We start from the raw sequence: 19520 nt of genomic DNA, 5'->3' as shown, positions 1-19520 counted from the left end.
ACCACACACACCTGTCCCTAACCTTACCCGTATCACATCTCAATAACAGCTAAAGTGTTTTACAATACAACATGAAAACAATAAGTACATTGTGCTTATTTTTCGATGCAAGTACATTAAGCCATTTAAAGGTCCCATATTGTACAACTTTCTGAAGTTTTATTTTAGGTTGAGAATATACATTTGTGGTATAATTACCAAAAAACATCTCAATATATTTTTACAGCTCCTTTCTCAGGAGCTCTGCCAAGAACAGGTCGATTTTGGCCTGGCCAATTAATATTAATGAGCCTGTCTTCTGATTGGTCTGTTGTTTTCTGAGTGACCCACCATTGGTGGGGATCGAGACTGAGTAGTTCTGACATCACAAATATACGGAAGTCACAATAGCTCATGAAAAGGCTACTTTATGCAGGCTGTGTGCATTTGTCTGTGGATCGACTGTTTTGAAACTTATATGGTAGTTTCATAGCCTCTGACATCTGTTATCATGAAAAAAGTCAGAAAATTTCAGTTTTGATAATATGGGACCTTTAACCCACTGGGGTCGGCGCGATAGTCTCGCTTTTTTTCTTATCAGTGCAAAAGAGACTCAAAATACTCTGTTTATTTTAATCTTACATATAAGTGTTATACATCATTCGAGCCTGTTAAGTGTCTATTTTTTTGTGTATACTCACAATAAAAACACAGTGTTGTGCTTTTTGTCAAATTAAGAAAAATAAACATGATGCGAGTTTTGCCTTCTCTCTGTCAGTGAAGTCCATTCTGAAACGCGTCCGAAAATGAACTGTAACTCTGCGAATACTTGTCATACAGGCACGAGAGATTTTTCTTTATGAAGCTTGAAATCTCTTCTTTTAAATGAAGTAATTTATATAAAAAACAACTATTCTCAGTTTATGTAATCTATATGAAAAAAGAGAGATGTCAGTTTTTTTCTTTTCAGCTCATTACGTGTTAATGTGCCACGCCCGCGGAGAGCGTGCCCTATTCAAACTCAAATGATCTGAGGCAAGCCATGCAAACATGCCATCGCGCACATCAGCTGGATATAAACACATCAAGTTTAATAAAAATCTTGTACTTTACCTCGTCTGGCTACGCTGTGAGGAATAATACTATCTAATAATCCTGGAAAATGTACCAGAAGTGCTGGTAGTTTCATTAGTTTCAAGTGGGACCAAATAATTTATAACCCAAGAAACATCATGAGGTTTATGGCTTGTATTTACTAAGTACATGTATTTAATTAATACTTATTTGAGTAAGTACAAAGTAAATACGTCACCTTCAAATAAAGTATAACCCCCCCTAAAAGGCCTGTTAACGTCCTGATTTTGTATCATTATGATCTGAGTTTTCGGTTACACTTTATTTTAAGGTGTCATTGTTACAGAGTAATTAACTACATGTACTTACTATAGGGTTAGGGTAGGATTAGGATTTGGTTAAGGGTTAATTGCATGTAATTAGGCATAATTTACTGTTATTACTATGGTAAGTACATGTAACACATGGAACAATGACACTGTAAAATAAAGTGTTACCGAGTTTTCTTTCTCCTGAAATCCTCAGCGAACTCCCTGACGGTTGTGGTTCAGGACGACAGCACATTATCCAGCGGAGACCCGCTGCTGCTCACCTGTTCGGTCTCGCTGGACACCGTGCTCTCCGTGGAGCTGGAGGTGACGTGGATGTTGAACACCAGTCGTACGCTGGCACACCTGAGCCGGGACGGCCTGAGGAACAGCACGTCTGAGCTCGTGGACGTGAGGCGCTTGGGGAAGTGGGATTTCCAGATGAAAGTTCACGGCGTGGAGACGTCTGACGCAGGACTCTACTCCTGTAAAGTGAGCGTGTGGGTTCAGCAAATGAGTGGACGATGGTACGAGGCCGCGGAAAAGACCTCTGACCCCGTACGAGTTCACGTTATCAAGCAAAGTAAGAGAAATCATCCTTGTTTCACTGACACTGCATCATTCACGACTAGGGGTGTAGCAATATATCATATCACAATATATCGCAATCAAGGCCGTAACCAGGGTTTGAAAATTAGTGAGGTCCGAGGTGAGGTGTAAAGAATTGTGCTAAAATAACATCCACAAATGCATATGATGTTGCATCATGCTTGTAGTTTCTTTTTCTTTTATTTATAATGAAGTGACATACCCGCGCTCCCGCATTTGCGAGTGTAATTGAAGAGTGCGCGCAACAAGCACAGGATGACTGACAGGACAAGAAAGTTCGTTTTTTTTTAGGTGAGAGACTTTTTATTTTGTTAGAATAATGACTCTGACATATTACTTGACAACATCTCATCTGACCGTAGATACTGAATGAGGACAACGCGTTTTCCTCAGGCACTGAAAGAACAGTCAACCGCTTTCACGTCTTTCAAAATAAAAGTCTACCGTCAGAAAAACAGAATTGCGTTTGTTGTTTTTATGACTTTGTGAAAGGTTAAATAAACAGCATGAGCCGTCTTCCTGCTGTTTTTAATTTAATTCTGTAACATACAGATCTGTATTATGCTATTGTTTTTGATAGTTTTATACATTTCTTACAGATAATCACGATGATCATTGCGTTTGTCTTACCGAATGTGGTATCTTCCTATCAGCAATTACAGTTTGTCTATAAGCTTTTTTTTATTAATGCCGACAGTAAAATGTTGCCAGATATTGCTACGAAAAACAAGCAAAAACGAAATAATAATAATAATCCGAAATAAGTTCAAAGCTTGTGTTTTGGAAATAAGAATTTCTTTCTTGGAAATTAATATATCACTTACCCTAACATGCAACTTTCCACTTTAATAACTTCCTAAAGTGTGACATTTAATCAGAAAAACAAGTCCAGAAGACTCCTGCCACCTTTCCATTAGGTGGATCTGGCAACACGAGATCTGGCACCCGTTCACTGCGCTATCTTCTCGCAGCAAAATGAATTGCAAACACTCATATGAGGTGGTTTAAACTGCTGATTAATCATTCAGAGAGCTTGTAATTTTATTTTTGAATGTAAGACAATGACCGAGGTCCAGACCGAGGTGACCTCACAGCTGGTTACGGCACTGATGGCAATACAAAAATGCAACAATATGTATCGTGGATAGTGACAATATGTATTGCGTATAGTTCAACTGTGTGAGAAAAAATTCAAGTTCACAGAGTTTTAGTGTCCGTACTACATTAAACTACTATATATAATGTTGAATATTATGTATGATAATGCCAAATGTCTTGTTACCAGTAAAATGTGGCCTACATTATTTTAAATATATCTAGTCAGTAACAGAGTCCAAGGATATTCGTCTAAAGTAATTCTGTTTTCAGCTTTAGAATCATGAATATTTTTATTCTGATGTCTCTATTGTCCTGTGCATTGGGTTCCCAGCAACAAGTCCAAGTCTATTTATTTCCACCCCCAATGTAATACCAAATTTAGCATTTGAATTAACAGTAAAAACAATTGTTAACCTTTTACTATACGTCTTAGAGTATCGCAATAATATCGTATTGTGAGTTCAGTATCGTGATATGTATTAAATTGTGACATGAGGGTATCGTTACACCGCTATTCACGACTCTTAACAATCATAAACATCCCGTTGCATCTCACTTTTTGTGGGTGACATTTTAAGAAAATGCCATCTGAGACTTTTACCAGTGCGTATGAATGCGTTCTGCTTCAGCTGATACCCTCATCCATAAAATATTAATTTGATGTTGATTATTTGGTATTTAAATGACATTAAAAGCATATGTCGTTTATATTTGTGCACTTAAAAATATCTTTCCATATGTCAGCTCAGCGTTTCAGTCGATGGCCTTGGGTTGTCTATTAAATGATGCTTCGCAGATCATGGATGAGGCAATTAGGGCTGAATGATATAGCTAAAATGTAATTTTCAGCTTTTTGATGATGTGCATATATCTCATTATTCATTTATTTTCTCTGAAACGGCTTTAAATTATTTTTGTGTAAATAAGTTTGATGAATCATTCAGTAATTGTTGGCAAGATATTAAACTAACACACAGTAAATGTATTTAAAAATAAGCAAGCCATATTTTCCACACTTTTTCCACTGAGAATAATTGTACTTAAACACCTTCATTTACTCTATTGTTCAACAGGTTGGAAAATGACAGTAAAGACATTTATAATGTTACATAAGATTTCATTTCTAATAAATGCTGTTCTTTTGAACTTTCTACTGAAAGAATCCTGAATAACGAATTTCCACAACACGACTGTATTCAATTTTGATAATAATCACAAATGTTTCTTGAGCAGCAAATCATCATATTATAATGATTTCTGAAGGATCATGTGACACTGAAGACTGGAGTAATGATGCTGAAAATTCAGATTTAATCACAGGAATAAATTACCTATTACTATATATTCACATAGAAAACAGCAATTTTGAAAAAGAATAATATTTCAACATTTTTCCTGTATATTAATCAAATAAATGCAGACTTGGTGAGCATATCAATTAAAAAAAAATCTTACGGTAGTATATATGAAAACAATTAACAGACATACTTGCCTATATATATCTGACTAAATTATTTTAATATGTGAAAAGTGACTTCTATGAAAATTTAATGGCAGTTTAATGGAAATGAATCGCCATTTTTGGTTTTGAAGTTGATGTATCTGAGAAGGCATTATGAAATATTAAGTCTAAGTGAAATAATAATAAACATACAAAAATACTGTAAATATTTATGTTGCCAAATGATCACAAATGTTTGTGAATTTTCAGAATATCACCCAGCCCTAATAACTATATGTATATAAGATTAAAATCTCATCTAGACCACTCGACTGTTAGTTCTTAACCTGTCCATCAGTTTCAGCTGTCTAAGTGAAAGCAGAAGTGTGTGTGGCAGTGTGTTTGTGGCAATTTAGTGCTGTTGTGTTAATATAAGCTTCAGTCATGAGATGTGTGTGTGTTCGTGTCTTGTTGAAGATTTGCGTTGTCACGGACTAATGCATCAGATGACTGTGTGTGGCCGTTCTGATGGAGAGCCGCTGTCGAGATCTACAGGCTAAAAGCCAGTTGCTCATGTAGAAGTCACAGTTAATTGCTTGGGATCTCGTTGTCAGCGTGATTAACAGGAAAGAGCTTCAATCTGTTTATTCTGTTCGGAGTTACAGAGAAAGAGAAGGAGTAGTTCACCGTAAAAGGGAAGCTCTGGAGTTGTTTACTCGTCTCGTTGATTTCCCAACATGCTGAATTTTGTTACAGGAGACTGTCAAGATCCAAAATTGACAGAAAATATCATCAAAGTCGTGCAAACTTGGTGTGATGCGTCTTCATGAGCCGTGTTTGACTTTGAAAATACAGACATTTGCGTTATTATTGACTGAAAATCTTCCCGCCAAAAGCAGGAGATGCAGGTCTGAGATCAAAGCAAGTTTATTTATATAGCACATCTCATACACAATGATAATTCAAAGTGCTTTATATAGAAGAAATTTAAATAAGCAAAAGAAATAAGAATAATTAAAACTGTTTAGAGTAAAAAATAAAATAAAATACAGTACAAAGTCAGTTCAAAAAGTTTCTATATTTCAGAATTCAGATTCTTATTTGTAAAACAGATATTCACGACTCTAATATCTGATGTGTTCAATAGTGTTGTGCAACTAAAACTATTAAAAACATTTGTGTAATTGAAGAAAGCCTGAAATAAAATATTATATGAAAAAAACTAGATAAATATTAGATATGTTGCTTTGAAAACTAACTGAAATATGTTTATTAAAGCATTAAAATTACTAATTGGGAATAAATAAATAACTAAAATTGAGTCAAAACAGAAAATAAGGATCTAAATAGTAATATTTTTTTTTTAAATACAAAACGACTGACAAAAGCACTTAACAAAATGACTAAAAGTTCAACTCAAATTAAATTGAAACTGAAAATAAATAAAAGCTACATCAAAATTCATCTGAAATCTATAATAGTATATAAATAATACTATAAAACTGCTGATCACACACATAAAGATGAATTAACCGCTGCAGATTTCTATGCATTTCCTTATTAATTCATGATATCACACTGTTGGAATGCATAAAATGCTGTTTATTTTCTTTATTATCCAAGCGTTTTCAAGCTTCCTTCATCAGATTTCCAAGGAAAATGCAAGAGTATTCATATAGATAAATATTGTATATTTTGATAAATATACAAAAGATAAATATTCTTTAGTATGAGTAAAGTCAAAGGTTCTTGACGCCAGTGTTGTTATTGGTAAATAAAACTATTTTAAAATGGTTTTTGCTTATTGAAATAAATTTGAAATAAAATAATATTAAGTGAAAAACTTTTTAAAAAAATAGAACTTTTGCCTTGGCACTAACAGAAGTAGACTACTATAATTACTAAAACAAAAACGTAATTTAATTTTTTTTTTTTACATTTTAAATTTAATTAAAAAAAAAACCCAAATATAAATGAACTAGCAAAAATGACAAAAGCACATAAAATTACTTAAACATAAACTAAAATGAAAATGAAAATTGAAAAATATGAATAAATATGAAACGTATGAATAAATATATATACTAATAATAATACTTTTGAGCGAGGCCTCAAGAGTAAAGACATTTATAATGTTACAAAAGATTCTATTTCAAATAAATGCTATTCTTTTTAACTTTATATTAATCAAATAATACAGAAAATAAAATGAATCACAGTTTCCACAAAAATATGAAACTGTTTTCAATATTGATAATAATCATAAATGTTTCTTGAGCATCACATCATCATATTATACTGATTTCTGAAGGATCATGTAAATCCACACCCGCTCACACACCTACTTTACTTACACAATATTTAATCTCTAAAAATTAAATGCTATTATTTTCCAATATGTGAGGTCTACTACTCCTGTAAAAAGATCTTTAAATACGAACTAATATGCCCTTTAACAAAGTCTGGATGTTGTTTCAGGCTCTACTAGAACAGGTTTTCCTGCTTGAATGTTGATTATTTTCCTCATATTCTCCATTGTTGCGGCTCCTCTCTTCCCAGTCTGTCAGTAACGCTCTGTTTACTTCCTGTCTCTATGAAGCCCCTCCTTCTGAAAAGCACACTGTGCTCTGATTGGTCGGCTGGAGCAGTGTGTTGTGATTGGTCGAGCGCTTCGAGTGTGTTTGGAAAATGTCCCGCTCTTACCATAACCACCAGTTTAACACACGACTAACTAACTCAACCAGGCCCCGCCCCTTTATTCTGCTTATTAATTATTTAAATGAGGAATATTGTGGCGTGTTCGTTTCCGGATGAAAACAGTGGCACTGATATAGATAATAATTATATCATGCTGTTGAACTTTGCAGAGCTTTATCATGCTCAAGCAGCAACATTACACACTGAAGACAGATGAACATGTGAAAAGGCATAATAGGTCCTCTTTAAAAGAGCAACTTTTACAGTCGCACTCATTTCCGTAGAACAGCTTTGAACATTTTTTGGTTCTCGTTCAAGAAACCGGTCTCATGCCGAAACACGACCTGTAGAACTGCTAATGTTTGAACTTGAGAACATGTTTTTGTGTGGGACGCTGAAAAGTATTATTGTTCTCTCATTTGTTTTCTCACTTCCTTCTCTTTAGACACTTTGCTAAAAGGCCAGCATGATTACACTTGCCTTCTGGGACGCATCTTTATGATCAAACTCTACGCAGCATCACATATAATAAGCTGAACACATATTTGATGTAGGATTTACAATTTGATGGTGTAGAAAAAAAATTAAATTGGGTGTTTTTCGTGTTTTTATATTTATGTACATTTTTGGTTCTTTGTGTGTACGCATGGTGAAACACAAGCAACAAAAAATTCCCAATGGGGATAATAAAGTAATCAATCAATAAATTAGTAAAAACTTAAATAATTATTTTGCTTTACTGTGTTCCTTTAAAAGAAAACTCTTCAAAGTTGCATTTATTTGCAGTAAAATACAGTAAAAACTGCAATATTGTGAAATATTATTACAATTTAAAATAACTGTTTTCTATGTGAATTAATACTAAAATGTAATTTATATCCTGTGATCAAAGCTGAATTTTCAGCATCATTACTCCAGTCTTCAGTGTCACATGATCCTTCAGAAATCATTATCATATGATGATTTGATGATAAAGAAACATTTATGATTATTATCAATGTTGAGAACAGTTCTTAAACATTGATACATTTTATTTTTCAAGATTCTTAGATGAACAGAAAGTTCAAAAGCACAGCTTTTATTTATTTGAAATCGAAACTTTTATAACATTATAAATATATTTACTTTCACTTTTGGTCAATTTAATGCATCTCTGTTGAATAAAAAAGTTAATTTATTTAAAATAAAGTATCAGAAGGGAATGTACTTGCAGAATGATTGCGATGGCTTCACAATAAGAGTATGAGTTATTGAAAGTATTGACTATAAATATACTTCATGTGTCGAAAGGTTTTAATGAAATGTTCATAAATAGTCTTAAAATGGACTATTTGACCAAAATGTTCGTGCACTGAAAAGAAATTGGAGCAGGATTTACTTTGAAACCACTTTCACTCAGAAATGTTTACAAATAATTGTGAAGAAGCGGCAAGTAAAACATTGAATTCAAAGTGAAATTTTGAAGTATAAAGACTGAAATAGCATTTTCTTATAAAACCTACTCCAATAATCTTAGTTTTTATTTCCAACTTTGAAAAAATCCTTTTTCTATGTTAATCAGAATATAACGCTGTTAGTTCACACTCAGTTACTAGAACCATTTTTGGTTCCTCAAAGAACCTTTTGAGAACAGTTTGATTAACCATTTTAATCATCTAAAGAACCTTTTGTTGAATGAAAAGGTTCCATGGATGTTGAAGGTTCTTCATTGGAACCAATACAATCTAAAATAAAGGTTCTTTATTGTCATCAGTGACATGAGACATACATAGTGATGTTTGACTTTACAAACGCCACTAATAAAGACACTAATCTCGACAGAACGGACAATGAAATATCCACTCCACAGCTTTTGACGTTTGTATCACTCCTTCCAACATTGTTTTCAGATGAGTGCCAAACGACTCAGTTCTCGTTCGTGTATATTTGTATATTTGTGCTTGCTCTTATAATTCAATCTTATCATTGAGTTCTTTAATACACGGTTATCTAGATGTCTTTATTTCGTCTCCTCGGAGAAACGCGCCGCTGTGTGTGTGTGTGTAGCATGTGTATTTGTGGCCTATTTTTGCATTGTGAGATCAAAGTCTGCGCGTGTGGTGTCTTGATAGTGAAGGTAATGTCGTCTGTTATGAGTGTAATAAATGTCGGAGCACTCTTTGTAGTTTTTGGCGTTATCATCCAGTGTTGAAGAACAGAGTGTTTGTGGACGACGCTCTATCAAAGCAGTGAAGTGCACTAACATCACGCTGACGTACTGTACTGCCTGAACCCATGCCATATGCTCACACATCTTATTGTTGTGGAAACAGCCGAAGTCTCTGTCAGGATTTCAGGAGACGTTTTTTCATGTTGTCTTGCACTGATGGATGACTTGTGCTGCTCAAACTCATTAACGATAATGACTTTAAGACCCGGTGAGCCCGGCAACCAGCATGTTAATTCTGTATAGTCTCTATAGAGTCGTGTGTGTGTGTGTGTGTGTGTGTGTGTGTGTGTGTGTGTGTGTGTGTGTGTGTGTGTGTGTGTGTGTGTGTGTGTGTGTGTGTGTGTGTGTGTGTGTGTGTGTGTGTGTGTGTGTGTGTGTGTGTGTGTGTGTGTGTGTGTGTGTGTGCGTGCGGCATATTTGTACATCATAGTGTATGTACGTACGTATAATGAGTTGCTTGGTTTTCAATTATTTTAACTTTTTATAATTTATTTTATAATATTATATTTTTTTATTATATTTTATTAATCTTCTTTTCTGATTTATTTAAGAAGAGGGGTTTCTCTATTCTGTTTTGATTTCCAAATGTATTAAGCAAACTTATTATTTTTTTTTGATTTATTCTATTATTTATTTGTTCTGTATTCTAATTTCTAAAATTATATTTTGATTATTCAATTTATATTTTAATTACACATTATTCCATTTGAATAATTATTCTATTCTGTTTTTTTATCAAATTAAATTAATAAAGTAATAAAATTATATTTTAATATATAATAGTTATATACAAATATACATAATAAAGTTATATTTTATTCTAATTCATAAAATTATTATTATTATTTATTAATTGATTCTCTTTTTTATTCTGATTTCTAAAAGTATATTTTGATAAAAAAAAATTATAAAATTTTTTTATAAATTTTCTTAGCTGTGTTCTAAAGTTGTTTAAAGAAACTTGTTTTTTTTTACAAAAAACTTTTCCTAAATGAGTCTTTTCTATGCCCAATAATCTGAGATGATCAGACGTCCATTGGATACTAATCTCCAGTTTAGTGGTGATGTCAAAAGACCCGGATCATGTGACGTGTAATCTAAACTCAGCTCTCACTCGTCTGCATCAGTCTCTCTGTATCTGAATAACAATTACAGCAAACACACGAGGACTATCCTGATCCAGATGCTCCACCAGCACCACAGCTCATTCTTTACACAGGTGTGCAGAAAACCAGAAGAAAGTGCGAGAGAACGAGATGGAGAGAGGAAGACGAAGACAAAAGCACGCTGAAAGGCAAGAGCGAGAGAGTGTGAGATAAAGTCTGATAATGCAGATTGAATGTCTGGAGTGGAGAGGCTCTTAATGACTCGTGATTGACAGTCCTCGTTTCGTTCCCAGGACACTCGGTCCCCGTCCATAGCGACCGCTATAGAGCTCCTCTCAGACATTCATCTTGTCTGCCCTGTTTGTCCGGGTAAAGAAACACATTGTAGACCTGCTCTCGTCCTGTCTTTATTTATCTTTCTTTAACTAGAACTCTCTCTTTCGCTGCATGGTTCTCCTCACTTGATCCCAAAAGTGTATAACCAAGCTGTGCTCAGAATTATAAAGGTCTTCAGCTAAAGCAACTAACTTTAAAGTTATTAGTTAACTGGCAATGTTGAAAGTTTTTTTTATTAATCGAATTGGCTTTTATTTTTATTTATTTTTAGCTTTCATTTTAATCTTAGTCATTTTAGGAATTTTGTTATATGCTTGTCATTTTTGTAGTTTTAGTTTTTTTATATTTCTATTTATTTTTATTTTGTTTCAGTTTTATTTTTTTTTACTACAACTTCTACTTCATGTGTATTTCTAAGCATTTAATTTAAAATATTTTCTTTGAATATTATTTATTTTTGCTTCATCTCAAACCATTTTTAATTTAATTTTAGTTAACAATGACAGCGCTGGGTTGAACCATCTAAAATGTCTAGTTGTAGAAATGCTGATTTTTACTTCCACAAACAAGTTAAATTGGCTATTGTTAATTTTAATATCTCAGCTGTTTCTCCTAAATATTAGGGGATTTCTTAATCTTAATTATTCTGTATCTCAGTATAAAGACCCCAGTTATCTTGTGTTTCATACAAGATTACAATAACATCGAAGATTTGCCAACGTCTGCAAGTCAGAGATCTCAATATGAACTGGAATATTTCTCACCAAATTCTATATAGAAACATTTTTTATTTTGAGCAATATTTTTTGCATTTACCCTCTGATGTTCTTCATTTGATGGTCAAAAATTACAGAATTTGAAATGATTGTATTATATTTTAGTCCAATGATGTTTTTTTATTTAATATTTTGTATTTTTAGGGGATTTTATGGTACTAATTTATATTTATGCTCGAGTTGTAATCCATGTATTCACTTTTTGAGCATAGACCTGAAAATGAAATTTCCAGCTTAAACTTTCATAAATCTTGAATGCTTTGAAGAATTCAGTTTGGTCTCTTTTTAAAGAAGACACGTGGCAGATTATTACTGAAGTGAAGCATTAAAAAAAGTTAAAAAAACTTAACATGAAAAGAAATTTATTGATATGAAAAATGCACAAAAATAAAAATAATTTTTTTTTCCCAAAACAAGTTTTACTCTAAAACTGTGAGAAAATCAAAGCCATGAATCTAAACAAGCTGTGCTCCACATTTGAGGTCATTATCTCAAAAAATGAGCATTCAGTGAGATTTTGTTTGGCCACAGTACCAAAAGTTTCCACTAGATGAAATTTGTTTCCCATTCATTTCCAATGCGCTCATTTTTGACTGTGAACAATACAAATGTGAAAAAAAAAAATGTCAGGAGGACCATTTAACCTTTTTGAATCATGTCCATGAATTTTTTCTGTGTTTACACTACAAGTGCCAACATCTTTACCATGTTTCGTAACCATTCCAATGTAGTAAAAAAAAAAATATCAGCACAAGAGGGTTAAAAGTGCCCAAAACATACCTTACATTGGTAACCAGCACGAACACTAGCTGGACTAGGTTATCTGGTCTAGACTGCAGGGATAAAACCTATTTTTGCTGCATATGTGCAGTAGTCTGTATCTGAGCCAATAAGATGTTCCGCAAAGTAAATGGCTATAAGTGGGAGGGGCTTAGCGAACAGGAAGTGATGCGGATGAGAGCCACAACGCACAGATGGTCCCAGTGACTCAGCCGGCGTGACGTCCAAAAAGCTTAACTCAAAACCCACCACCACATGTGATGCTCAGTGGGTTGTATATGCCAATGATTGTCTGGATGAATTTTCATTTGTCTGTGTTCCCGTGTCTCTCTCATGTGTTTTCCTGAGCTATTTACGTGGTGGGATTATGTCAAGGTTGTCCGTTTGGGAGAATAGCACTGGCTTTGGTCCGCTGTAAGTCTTTGTGTGTCTCTCGTACTGCTCACCCGAGCATGAAGGTCCCAGCTGTATAGGAAGAGACACAGGGAGTCCTTCACTAACCGGGCCGGCTGCCCAAAAACACTTGACACTGGTGCGCTGAGAGCCTAGAAACAGCTTTAATGAGTGTGTGAATGTGCACGTGAGTGGATGTTTGGAGGTGTGCGAGGAACAGTCTTTTCGTTGCTGAAGAATCAGTTTTTATCAACATTTAATCAATAATCCAGCTTAATTTTCTTCAACAAATATGGACTGAGTCACTTTGGGATAGTTCAGCCGAAAATTTAAATTATGAAAAATGCTGGCTCTTGACTGGCAACTTTAAAAAATTCTGGCGGGGATAGAGTTAAAGGGATAGTTCACCCAAAGATTTAAAATTTGTCATCATTTACTCACCTTCATGTTGTTCCAAACCTGTATGAATTTCTTTCTTCTGTTGAACACAAAATATGATATTTTGAAGAATGACAGTTTCCGGTCCCCATTGACTTCCATAGTATTTTTTTCCCCGTACTGTGGAAGTCAGTGTGGACCATAAACTGTTTGGTTAAACGATTTTAATGCATGACGTGGAGGCAAAGAACAGCCTGACATGAAGCGGAGTGAATTCAAATTGTTTAATGCACAGCTAGCTGTAGATTATCTCACTTATTATACCATCGTCATTTGCAAGTATTGACAATTTAAAGTCTCCCTGTAGTCAATCATTTTATCCCTTACAACTTATCTTTGATCACCAAAATGACATATTTAAGCGTTTTTTTCTTGAAAAAAAATTCTTCATCCTTGAATGTAACCCGACACCCTTGCCTCATTTAGTATACGCGGTTCTATGAATATGCAAATGAGCCCCGCCTCCACTCACTCACTCAGCTCAGAGATCCACTCATTGACGATCACAAGTTGATCTGATTGGTTACAAGGTATTTTGTGACATCAGAAACACCAGCGATTTCAAACCGTGTTTTTGAGACTGTCTTTGGTTGAGTTTAAGGAGAAAATACTCAGCAAAGCTGTTAACTTATGACTTTACTCATGGTTTGTCTTAAAGCATATTAAAAACACCACATAGACATATAAACAACATTAAAAGCCTGATTTTCACCACAGGGAGATGTTTTATTTGGTGTTTGTTAAGGCAAGAATCAATTTTGACTTGAACTATTGAGCAACCGCCCATAACACTCACCATAACACCATATACTGTAGAAACATCACAACACTTAAAACACCTCACTGCAGTGCAACACCCTGACAAGCAATGTGCTAAAACAACAACCCATCATGCACGGCAGGCTTTAAAAATGTGCAAATCTGCTATACATCATTATTTAATGTGTTTTTATTTAATCTGAAATAGGCAACGCTTTAGTTTTATTTTGACTATTGTCTCTGTGTCTCTCAGATCCGGACTACACCATTGTCCTAAACTCATCTGTGAACGCAAAGTTCTTCGGCGACCCAACAGAGTTGGAATGCAAAGTTACAAACGTGTCCAATCTTCGTAGCGGACGACTGGGAGTGTCGTGGCTTTACAGAAACGCTGTTCCCGGTAACGCTCCAGTATCTACTCACACTATCGCGTCATTGGATGAGAACGGGACCCTCGTGCCAGGCAAGACGTACAAGAATCGCATGGAGGCGGGGCTTATTACAGCGATCAGGGCGGAGCCTTCCACATTTAAGCTCCGCCTCCTTCACACGACGGACGCCGACGCTGGAGAATATACGTGTGGCGTAACGGCGTGGATCCCGACTCGTCATGGGAACTGGAAAAAGGTTGTGGAGCATTTGACCCCAGCGCTTAAAGTCAGCTTTGCTAACAAGCGTAAGTGTGCTTGCATTTAAATGCTTATGTAATCTTCTGGGCTTTTGCAAGTTTTAGTAAGACCAGCAAACCAACTTTCCTTCTTTAGTTAGCTCTGCCTCTGTATTTAAAATATCAAGGTGACACTTTACAATAAGGTTAATTAGTTAACATGTATTAACTTACATGAACTAACAATAAGCAAAACAGTATTTATTAATCTTTGTTAAGCTGTTCGTTGTTTGTTCATGTTAGTTCAGCGTGCATATAATGTTAACAAATACAACCTTTGATTTTAATAATGTATTAGTAAATGTTGAAATTAATATTAATAAATGCTAAAGAAGTATTGTTCATTCTTAGTTCATGTTAATTAAGGTAGTTAACTAGTGATAACCGATATCAAACATATAATGTGTCTAGTTTGCCTCAGACACCTGTGAATATTGCAGCTCAAATGTTCACGCTTCTATTCTGGTCTGACATATGACATCTCAGCTCATTGATTTCCTGCATCATTTCTATAATTACCTGAACGGAATACATATATGCATGGAAGCATTTGCACCGGTTGACTTCAACCAGCAACGTCTTCTGTAATGGAGAAGTCTGTTTCATGAGGAGGTACAAATGATGCCGTTTGTATTATATTCTGATGTGTTTTGTGAGCTGCTGGACTGATGCAGTTCTCCACAGGGTGCAGTTTATTCTGACAAGCTGTACGGTTATGTTCAAAACTGTTGCTGCTCAAAGTTATACAGCTGCAATTGCAGCTTTAATGACCTCTAAGAACATTTGGCATAATTTTGCCATTATCTAATATTGTCGGTCCTATATTGGGACACTTTTTCATATTCCAAGAGACTTGGCAATAAATTGTCTTATGTAACACAAGACCAATAACTTTCTTTCACAGAGAAGACATGGTTCGGTGTAGCTGCGTGAATTCATTCAGCTCATTCAGAGCTCAGAGATCCCAGCTCTCAGTTTCAAGTTTGTCTCAGATGTTTCTCCTTAAATGCATTAGAGAAATAAACAGAGCCAACTGAGGTCTGAATACATTATTTTAGTACAAAATGCTTTAACAAATAATAATGATAATATTACTAAATTATATTATTATTATATACATAATAATAATACACATATTATTATTATTATTATTATTATTTATTTATTTATTTTAAGATTTATTATATTAATATTATCATAATTGTAATATAAATAATTATCACAATAATAATAATAATAAGTATTGTTCTTAATAATGTTAATGTTATTAATTTTAAAAGATGTATTATTATTTATATTATTACTATTAATAATAATCAAATTGTTGATTATAATAATATTATATAATAATAATATACATATTTATTATTATAATTATAATATACATAATCACATTTTTTAAATATGTATTATTATTTATATTATTATTATATAAATATTAATTACATCAATAATAGTAATATTTAATTAGTATTTATTTCAATTATTATTATAAATAATAAACACATAATTAATAATAAGTATTGGTATTATGTTTATGCTATTATTATGTTAATGTTATTATTATTTATATAACAATTATAATATAAATAATAATACCTATTTAAATAATGGGATTATATATATATATATATATATATATATATATATATATATATATATATATATTATTTAATATAAACAATAATATATATATATATATATATATATTATTGTTTATATTATATAAATAATAATAGTCAAATCATTAATAATAATAATATGATTGATTTATTTATTATAATTATAATATAAATAATAATCGCATCATTTATATTATTATTATTATTATTGGATAATTTTTTATTTTTTTATTTTATTACACGGTGTATAATTTGCATTGTATTGTTTGTTAATATTTACTGCTTGTAGAAATATGGACAGCAGCTCAGCTCTTTTAATGAGAATATTTGAGTTCATATTGAGATCTCTGACTTTTGCATCTAATCGAATATGTACAGTTGGAGGAGAGAAACCTCATGTTTAGACATTAAAATCTCCATGTAATCTCATTCCTGCCTTGGATGAACAGTTGAGATATTAATGATGAGATCTGTTTTGTTGGTCTCGCGCAGGTCCTGTTCTCGGTGTCGTAGCCCGTCGTCTCCGTGAAGCTACGGCCACTGGCTCCACGTTTGAGATGAGCTGCCAGGCCAGTGTGCAAAACCTCCCGCCGGGAACCACTTTTTCCATCCTCGTTCTGTCCGAGGAGGCCGTCGGGTCTCCCAGCCGCAAACTGGCCTCTCTGGGCCCGGAAACGGTTCTTCAGCTGGAGGACGGGGGCGAGCCGGGCCGGGACGGCCTGATGCTGGTGAAGACCGGGAAGAGGGAGTTTCAGTTTCGTATTCAAGCGGTGCAGGAGACCGATCGCGGCTTCTACTCGTGTGAAATGAAAGCCTGGACAAAGCAGGCCGGGGAAGACTGGGTCGAGATGGCCAAAGGAGTGTCCAATAAGCTTCAGGTCGCTTACGCACACAAAGGTAGAGAATCTGAATCTCATGAAAACATGTCCAAATTACGGTAGCACTTTACAATGAGGTTTCATTAGTAAACACTATTTAACTACGTTAGGTAACATGAACAATACACAATACTTCCACATAGGCTTATTCATGAAAACGTGTCCAAATTACGGTTGCACTTTACAATAAGGTTTCATTAGTTAACACTATTTAACTACGTTAGGTAACATGAACAATACACAATACTTCCACATAGGCTTATTCATGAAAACGTGTCCAAATTACGGTAGCACTTTACAATAAGGTTTCATTAGTAAACACTATTTAACTACGTTAGGTAACATGAACTATACACAATACTTCCAAATAGGCTTATTCATGAAAACGTGTCCAAATTACGGTAGCACTTTACAATAAGGTTTCATTAGTAAACACTATTTAACTACGTTAGGTAACATGAACTATACACAATACTTCCACATAGGCTTATTCATGAAAACGTGTCCAAATTACGGTAGCACTTTACAATAAGGTTTCATTAGTTAACACTGTTTAACTACGTTAGGTAACATGAACAATACACAATACTTCCACATAGGCTTATTCATGAAAACGTGTCCAAATTACGGTAGCACTTTACAATAAGGTTTCATTAGTAAACACTGTTTAACTACGTTAGGTAACATGAACAATACACAATACTTCCACATAGGCTTATTCATGAAAACGTGTCCAAATTACGGTAGCACTTTACAATAAGGTTTCATTAGTAAACACTATTTAACTACGTTAGGTAACATGAACTATACACAATACTTCCACATAGGCTTATTCATGAAAACGTGTCCAAATTACGGTAGCACTTTACAATAAGGTTTCATTAGTTAACACTATTTAACTACGTTAGGTAACATGAACTATACACAATACTTCCACATAGGCTTATTCATGAAAACGTGTCCAAATTACGGTAGCACTTTACAATAAGGTTTCATTAGTTAACACTATTTAACTACGTTAGGTAACATGAACAATACACAATACTTCCACATAGGCTTATTCATGAAAACGTGTCCAAATTACGGTAGCACTTTACAATAAGGTTTCATTAGTAAACACTATTTAACTACGTTAGGTAACATGAACAATACACAATACTTCTACTTAGGCTTATTCATGAAAACGTGTCCAAATTACGGTAGCACTTTACAATAAGGTTTCATTAGTTAACACTATTTAACTACGTTAGGTAACATGAACAATACACAATACTTCCACATAGGCTTATTCATGAAAACGTGTCCAAATTACGGTAGCACTTTACAATAAGGTTTCATTAGTAAACACTATTTAACTACGTTAGGTAACATGAACTATACACAATACTTCTACTTAGGCTTATTCATGAAAACGTGTCCAAATTACGGTAGCACTTTACAATAAGGTTTCATTAGTAAACACTATTTAACTACGTTAGGTAACATGAACAATACACAATACTTCTACTTAGGCTTATTCATGAAAACGTGTCCAAATTACGGTAGCACTTTACAATAAGGTTTCATTAGTTAACACTATTTAACTACGTTAGGTAACATGAACAATACACAATACTTCTACTTAGGCTTATTCATGAAAACGTGTCCAAATTACGGTAGCACTTTACAATAAGGTTTCATTAGTAAACACTATTTAACTACGTTAGGTAACATGAACAATACACAATACTTCTACTTAGGCTTATTCATGAAAACGTGTCCAAATTACGGTAGCACTTTACAATAAGGTTTCATTAGTAAACACTATTTAACTACGTTAGGTAACATGAACAATACACAATACTTCTACTTAGGCTTATTCATGAAAACGTGTCCAAATTACGGTAGCACTTTACAATAAGGTTTCATTAGTAAACACTATTTAACTACGTTAGGTAACATGAACTATACACAATACTTCCAAATAGGCTTATTCATGAAAACGTGTCCAAATTTCGGTAGCACTTTAAAATAAGGTTTCATTAGTTAACACTATTTAACTACGTTAGGTAACATGAACTATACACAATACTTCTACATAGGCTTATTGATGAAAACGTGTACAAATTAGGGAAACACTTTATAATAAGGTTTCTTTAGGCAAGGCAAGTTTATTTATATAGCACATTTCATACACAATGGCAATTAAAAGTGCTTTACACAGAAAGGAATTATAATAATAATTAAAATAAAATAAAGGAATAATAAATAAAAACAAGGAAAATTTAAACAGTTATAAAAGGAATTAAAAGAGATATGATACAGTTATATAATGAATTAAAAGGGTAGAAAGATGATCAATAGATAAACT

The 19520-nt window shown here is 33.7% G+C and overlaps 1 protein-coding gene across 1 annotated transcript in view; it reads left to right on the top strand.

Annotated features, from left to right (window-relative positions):
- ptgfrnb (prostaglandin F2 receptor inhibitor b) overlaps positions 1 to 19520 on the top strand; it is a 52319-nt gene that overhangs the window by 12671 nt on the left and 20128 nt on the right. The window contains exons 4-6 of the mRNA XM_077205454.1: positions 1579 to 1944; positions 14257 to 14679; positions 16785 to 17189. Of these exons, the coding sequence (XP_077061569.1) occupies positions 1579 to 1944; positions 14257 to 14679; positions 16785 to 17189 (1194 nt within the window). The remainder of the gene's footprint in view (positions 1 to 1578; positions 1945 to 14256; positions 14680 to 16784; positions 17190 to 19520) is intronic.

This window comes from Siphateles boraxobius, unplaced genomic scaffold (genome assembly GCF_051911475.1).
Source record: "Siphateles boraxobius isolate OS27281-9 unplaced genomic scaffold, OSU_SipBor_1 53, whole genome shotgun sequence".
NCBI lineage: Eukaryota > Metazoa > Chordata > Actinopteri > Cypriniformes > Leuciscidae > Siphateles > Siphateles boraxobius.
Note: the sequence above shows the minus strand (reverse complement) of the source record. Positions and strands in the feature narration are given on the sequence as shown.